This window comes from Epinephelus moara, chromosome 23 (assembly GCF_006386435.1).
Source record: "Epinephelus moara isolate mb chromosome 23, YSFRI_EMoa_1.0, whole genome shotgun sequence".
Lineage (NCBI taxonomy): Eukaryota > Metazoa > Chordata > Actinopteri > Perciformes > Serranidae > Epinephelus > Epinephelus moara.
Window position 1 is genome coordinate 831154 of NC_065528.1, and position 7163 is coordinate 838316.

The window sequence follows — 7163 nt, forward strand, 5'->3', positions numbered from 1 at the left end:
GGGGGGGGGGGGGGGGGGCATGAAGGTTTTCAGTGGTTCTTACGCTGTGTACTCCGTTCCTGGAGCTGGCCTTGCGATCCTCGGTGCGGTGGGTGTGGGGGGGCTGGCGGCCGCCAGGATGTGAGTGGTGGGGGGGCACGTGAGGGGGGTGCTCTGATGAGTCGTAGTACTGGGGAAGGGGCGGGCGGGGGGGCATGTTGTCACCCTCCTTGAGAGGACTGAGTGGCAGCAGCGTCACTGCCTGTTAACAGTTAACACAGCTGGTCTCATTCTAAGGTAATCACATGGTATTACTGGAGTGTACCTACTGATGGTTATGGGTTGGGATCAGTAGTTTTTCTCACTGAACTTCGCTGCCTATTGCTACTGGAAATTAGGCTGATTAGAGAGTGAACTAAAACAGTTAAGTTTGAGGCTGTAACACCAAAACAATGGGCTGAAAGATGCTGGGACACTTTAGCCCCATTTCCACCAAACAGTTTCGGTATGGTACCTTTGGAATAAAAAGTAACCCTTCAGACATGGTACCTAGACCCTAGGTCTGTTTAGCTTTTCCACCACAAGCAGTACTCTTAAATGTGGGTGGAGTTGTTGTCACTCACTGCTCCGTCCAGCACTCGCTGTACTTCCTCATCACCAGTGACACAGAATAAAAACCTCACAGTGTCATTTGGTTCACATCACTGTGATAGAATGACTATGTTAAGCAAGTTTAGATTCATTTCATGGCACACTGATGACTAAACCAAATCCAGTGTTAGTCTAATCAACACATTCTCACTCCGACCTTGTCACATATCAGTGTTTGGTCATTTTTCGTAATCGACCACTTTGGAGTGAAACCGGGTTGGCCTGGTAAAAGGAAAATTAATCTAAACACTTCTGATGTTCCTTGTAAAATAGTCTGCAATGGTGAAAAGAAAGAATAATAATAAAAAAAAAAACCACAACTAGTATTTAACTGGATAAAAACAAAACAAAAAACAGATTTTGGGAGAATGATCCAATGCTGAGAACACATGATGAAAAATCTTTATGATGTTGGAAAAAATGCATATATCAATCAATCAATCAATCAATCAATCAATCAATCAATCAATCAATCAATCAATCAATCAATCAATCACCATTACATCCCTGTTGCTACCAAAATCACAGTCATTCTGTCTTACAAAAGTACTATTGAGGCATTTAATTGGGGCCAGAGGCTAAGCAATGTGGCTGAGAATAAGTGTGGTGTTATGTGGAATGTGCTGTGTGGGCAAGGGCACTGCCTTACCTCATTCTTCTGTAGACTGGAGAGCGGTTTGGAACCAGTTAAACCTGATGAATATGGGAATATAGAGAGAAGAGGAATAAGACATTTTCCATAACATGACATCTGAAAAGGCATTTGTAGTTAAGTACAAACTGTAAATCAAATCAGACAAATATGAAATGACTCTGAGAGTGTGACTTCAACATGTGTTATTGGTGACTCTCACTGCTGTCTATGCTCCGCTGTGGTTTATTTTTGGCCAGAGCCTCCATCACGTCCTGAATCCTCCACAACTCCTTCTGGATCTGGATGTGCCGCTGGCTTGGAGGCTCTGTCTAAGGACATACACACATACACACACATACATACATAGGTGAATGCCATTAAAACCTTGATCACCTTGGAGATGTGTGTGTGTGTGTGTGTGTGTGTGTGTGTGTGTGTGTGTGTGCGTGCGTGCGTGCGTTTTACCTGTGGGCTGCCCAGGGCCTCCAGCTGCTCCAGCAAGTTAGACTTGGCCAGAGTGACATCTGCACCCAACCTGTCGTACTCCCTCCAGGAACGCTCCAACTCCTGAAAACCAGGACATCAGCTGACAGGAGGTTCACTGCACTCTGTGTGTGTGCCTACATGTGTGTGTATGTGTGCTTTAACGTCTGTGTCCCACAAGGAATTCTTTCCACCTCGCTCTTTATGGCTACCTTGCTCCTGGTCTCTTGCATTTATCCCACTTATATCTTGTGAAAAAAATTGAATTTACCGCCTGACTGTTGTAGTTGCAGTTGACAGTTTACATCCATGATTGTCCAGACTCATATGTAGCCATGACAGCTGACAATGCTTCAAATATGGATGTTGCTACAAGAAGCTACAAATTCTAAAACACGCATGCTTCACATACATGTTCAACCCGGCAGCACAGAAGATCTATACAATCAGCATAGTTTCAAGGTGGACACCCAAGATTAGTGTCACCAATTCAGTATCTGACTAAATGCCTCCCCCTCTGTTCCTGAGATATGATGCTGAGTAATGGCCGGAAAAGTGTTTCTGCAGAACAATATGATGACACAGTGAAGCTGACCTTTGACCTCTTGAATATAAAACATCAGCACTTCATCATTTTATCTTATTAGACATTTGTGTGAAATTTTGTCATAATCAGCATATGGATTCTTGAGTTATGGCCAATAACATGTTTTGCGAGGTCAACGGAACCTTTGCATTTGACCACCAAAATTTAATCAGTTCATCCTATAGTCCAAGTGAATGTCTGTACTAAATTTGAAGGAAAACCCTCACGGTGTTCTTGAGATATCACATTCCTGAAAATGAGACAGGTGCTAGGTCACCATGACCTTGAACTCTGACCAGTTCAAAACAATCAAATCAGTATATCCTTGAGTCCAAGTGAACGTTTGTGCCAAATTTAAGAAAATACCCTCAAGGTGTTCTTGAGATATCACACTTATAAGTATGAGATGGGTGCAAGATTACAATGGTTACAAGGTTACAAAACACTATAATGACAGTTAAATAAAATACAGTAATAATACTGTAAAACAAACATTTACAGTAACTTACTAGCATCCAGCTGCCGGTAAGTTACTGAAAAATTTACAGCAACCATCTTACAGTGTTTGAACCTCTGAGGTAATTGACCCTAGGTTAGGGTTATGTTTTCTGCACACTGGGCACATTGTAAATTGAATGAAATGTGCTTTATAAAAAATGTATTTGTTTGCTTTGTAGGGCTGTGATCACACAGAAAGCATTTTAGCAGCTGGAGGTGGCTTTTTGTAATCGTTTTTAATGAGAATGAAGCTCTTTGTAACTGTTTTTAAAGAGAATGAAGCTTTTTGCTTGCTGTTTCTGTGTTGCTAGGTGCCTCGCGTTTCTGCATTCTGGGTACCTGGCGTTTCAGCCGGAGCGCTCTGAACTCCTTTGAGTTGAAAAAATTTCAACTCAGAGCTGAAAAGCGCCCAACGCCATCTCTTTTTTTTCATCATCTTTTTTCCCATTGTCCATTCAGACGTTTACAGTCTGTAAACAATGGGGGAGAAACTGGTGGTGCTCAGTCATTGGATACCCAGATCTATATGGCCTGGTGATAGACAGCAGCTTGTTAAACTGCCCTCAAATCATCCTAAACTATGCCTGGAAATGGCCATCATGGAGGTGAAGCTCCTGGACCAACTGGTGGTTCTCCCCATGATCCTCCGTCTTGTTTAGGCTCTCATGTACCCACACAGATCTGTTATCAGCCTCTCACCCTCAACCAGAGCTACAGCAAGTACCGTATGCCTGTCCATTTCAGCAACTAGATACTAATTACTGTAAAATAAATATAGAAACAAACGGTGGGTTGATTACAGGGGAAGGTTAGGGTAAGGAGGTGATGGGGTAGTTGCCTGGCAACAATAAAAAGGTGCAGTAAACTTTTTTCTTTTTTTTACTAGTGCCATTCAATTAAAAAAAAAAAAAACAGTGCGTGCATGTAGACAAAATGCTGTCTACATGATCGGGACCTTAGCGCTAAACATATCACCTTAACAGCCATTATGACACTGATATCACACTGATATTGCATGATAATAATTATGTGAACTGAGAGCGTTTTTTTTTGCACAAGGTCAGTGACAAAAATTACCTCTTTTTGCCAAAATGGCACCTTTCAATAAGCTCACTACTGATGAAAATGGAATGTGTGCCTAAAACTAGGACCAGATAGGACTAATGTCCTACTCCAAATAACTTGATACATGCAGGCCCAGCTGTTTGTTGGTCTGCATTTGTATTTGAAAAACCTATTCATGTTTATCAAGTTTTAGACCAAATGCTCCAAGAAATGGACTTGACTGCCAGTCTGGAGGTGTCTTTGTGGTTTTTCTTTGATAAACCTCTTGTTCTTCAGTGATGAGTGTGTGTAAGTGTGTGTTGGGGTGTGCTCACAGTGTTGACTCTGGACAGCTCTCTGCAGGTGCTGAGCAGGCCATTCTGCAGCACATCTCTCTGCTGGATGAGGCTCTGGGTAGCTGCAGCGTTGGAGCTGCTCTGTTCACTTAGCTCCTGACTGGCAGACAGCAGGGCCGTCTCAAGAGTGTGCTGCCAAACAAAACACACACACACACACACACACACACACACACACGCACACGCACAAAACAACTTAATGCTCGTATGAGTCTATACAAAGACACAAAAATGAATACACACACTGGGAGCTGTACCTTCTCTCTGTGAAGCTGTTGCAGTTTCTCCTCCTGCATCCTCACTGCTTTGTCCTGTTCACACAGTCTGCTCAGCTTGGTCTGTCACAAACACACAAACATTAACCACACTCTCTTTGAATCTTCTCCTTTTCACTGAAAGCTGGGCTTGTCTTACGTCTATGTCAGCCTCCTCATTGCGCTGGATGAAGGAGCTGTCTTTGTAGTCTTCTGGACTGATCTGAAACAAGAAGGCACAGTCAGAGATGGACAGCAGAGGGCGACAACAACACATCTGTCAGGATGGAGATCTAGGAACTCCAGCCACGAAGAGTTCTCCTCCAAAATGCAACTTTATGCAGTTTGGGGGAAAAGAATGACCTGACAACTCATCGTTTCACTTTATTTTTCACAATGCACAGAGGATAAAGTCTGTTAAATTGTACATTAACGCAAGGATATGACTTATCTGATATTCTCCTAAAAAGTACTAGAATTTGATGTCATGTGATTGAAGCTGTGTTTTATAAGACTTAAAGCAACTTTCCCCAAATGCTACAGATTTTAAAGAAAAACTCTTGTTGTTCCTGGCTGCGATTCACTCCATAGGCAGGCAGTAAGGGGATGAAGGGATGAGTGCTCTGTGCGTATTCACTAATTCACTCCTGTTTAATTTCCCTTAAAGCTGTTTACCCAGGTGTTACCGGGAAAATTGTGGCTTAATATTGTAATGTAGAGAAAGACAGAGGGAGGTGTAGCCTCAGAGGACAGACACGCATTAATGATCATAAAATTAAGCCCCAAACTATTATATGTTTGGGGCTTATGATTTGGTGCATATATATATATATATATATGTATATATGTATATATATATATATATATATATATATATATATATGCTTCCTTAATACTCATTATGACCACAAAATTGTCAAAGGACCATACGTGTCACATTTTTTAAAATCAATTCCTCCAGGATTTTTTGCTTTTTTGTTTTTATTAAAATGTTTTTAATTAATTTAGATAATTTAATCAAGTATTAACCCTTTACACGCCAGTTTGCATCATATATCACTACTTTACATTTGTTAAAAAAAAGAAACATATTGAAACATTTTCAACTTACTAATTGGTAATGAGATTATTCTATTATTATCATCCCAGTTTTAAATTAATTTAAATTGGTATTTAAATATATGCACCAAATTATAGTTTTGCCTCCTCTGCTTTTACTATTTCAATCTGAATTACTATCTAAAATCTCATTAAACACTAATTTGACAAAAATATAATAATGATTTGATTAAATTATAAAAAAAGATTGATAAGTTTATCTAGGCCTACATATTAAGCTTCTGAAGAAGGGCCTCTCAGGCCACATAAAGACTGCCCTGTGATTGGTTGAGGATATTGGGGCCCCTGCAGGACAGAAGACTTTGCAGACACTATTCAGGACATCAAGGACTCCTCTGCATGTTGGGGGGAAAAGGTGACAGTGTGTTATTTTATTACTCTAATAAATAACATTAGAATCAATCAATCCAAGTTATGAAGCAGTAAAGGACCTTACAAGCATGTACTTTTGATGACTCAAATTTCAGTCATATTTTATTTGATGTTTAATTTTGTGGTTTTTGTGGTTTGAGATGTAAATACAGTGTTATCTTGCCTCTCAATGAAACTGGGTATAATTTCAGGGTTAGTGTGTTAGTAACCAAGAAACTTAGGCCACATTTCTAACTCTTATGTTAGACTTATTGAAGCCACAAGACCAATTTAATTATACTGTTTATTTTGCTAGTTTGATACTGTATTAATGTCTGTTAACAAATTGTTGTTCTTAATATTTTCTCCCTTTGGGAGTTGGAAATAAGGCTGATTAGAGAGTGAACTAAAACAGTTTCAGGCTGTAACACCAAAACAATGGGCTGAAAGATGCTGAGACACTTTAGCCCCATTGTAATTTTCTGAACCTACCAGACTGTTCTAGCTGTTCTATTATTTGTCTTTACCTACTTAATCATTATATCCACATTACTGATGATTATCAAATCTCATTGTGTAAATATTTCGTGAAAACACTAATAGTCAATCCTACAATATTGTCACAATGTCAATATCAAGATATTTGGCACAAATATTAATATTTGTGCCAAATATCTTGATATTTGGCACAGAAATTAGGGCTGGGCCAAATTTAAAAAATCAAGTATCACAATTGTGATACTTGATTTTTTAAATTTGGCCCAGCCCTAATTTCTGTGCGTATGGGAATAATTTCACCATTTAAAAAGACTATTTCAATTGATTGTAGTTGCTTTTCATATTAAGAGAGATATTAAAAGATAATTATTGTGGTATTCAGCATTTTATGCAAATTCTTTGCAATTTTTTTCTTGTTTTTTAGTGTTTAAGTGATATGATTAATCCTTACTTCTTGCAATGGTAACATTTCAGTAATGTCCGCATAATTTTCATATACAGATTAAAGTGATAGTTCAGGTTTTTGGACATGAAGTTGTGTGAAACGCTGACCATCTGTAGCTCTGATGTGACGGTGTCACTACTCTCAACGAGCCTCCTGCTCTGACAAATCGCCCGTAGCTTACCGGAGAAAAAGTAGTTCTGAAGATGTACAGGGGACACATAACCAAAAGGTTTTAAGCTACAAAAAAGTATGCATGTGTTTTGTT

At 39.6% G+C, this 7163-nt stretch overlaps 1 protein-coding gene across 1 annotated transcript in view; it reads right to left on the reverse strand.

The window, feature by feature from the left end:
- Nucleotides 1-7163, reverse strand: part of LOC126385214 (pleckstrin homology domain-containing family A member 5-like) — a 628760-nt gene that overhangs the window by 39708 nt on the left and 581889 nt on the right. The window contains exons 16-22 of the mRNA XM_050036817.1: nt 4646-4708; nt 4489-4569; nt 4211-4363; nt 1730-1831; nt 1485-1593; nt 1280-1323; nt 44-241 (exon numbers count right to left, since the gene is read on the reverse strand). Coding sequence (XP_049892774.1) covers nt 44-241; nt 1280-1323; nt 1485-1593; nt 1730-1831; nt 4211-4363; nt 4489-4569; nt 4646-4708 — 750 coding nt within the window. The remainder of the gene's footprint in view (nt 1-43; nt 242-1279; nt 1324-1484; nt 1594-1729; nt 1832-4210; nt 4364-4488; nt 4570-4645; nt 4709-7163) is intronic.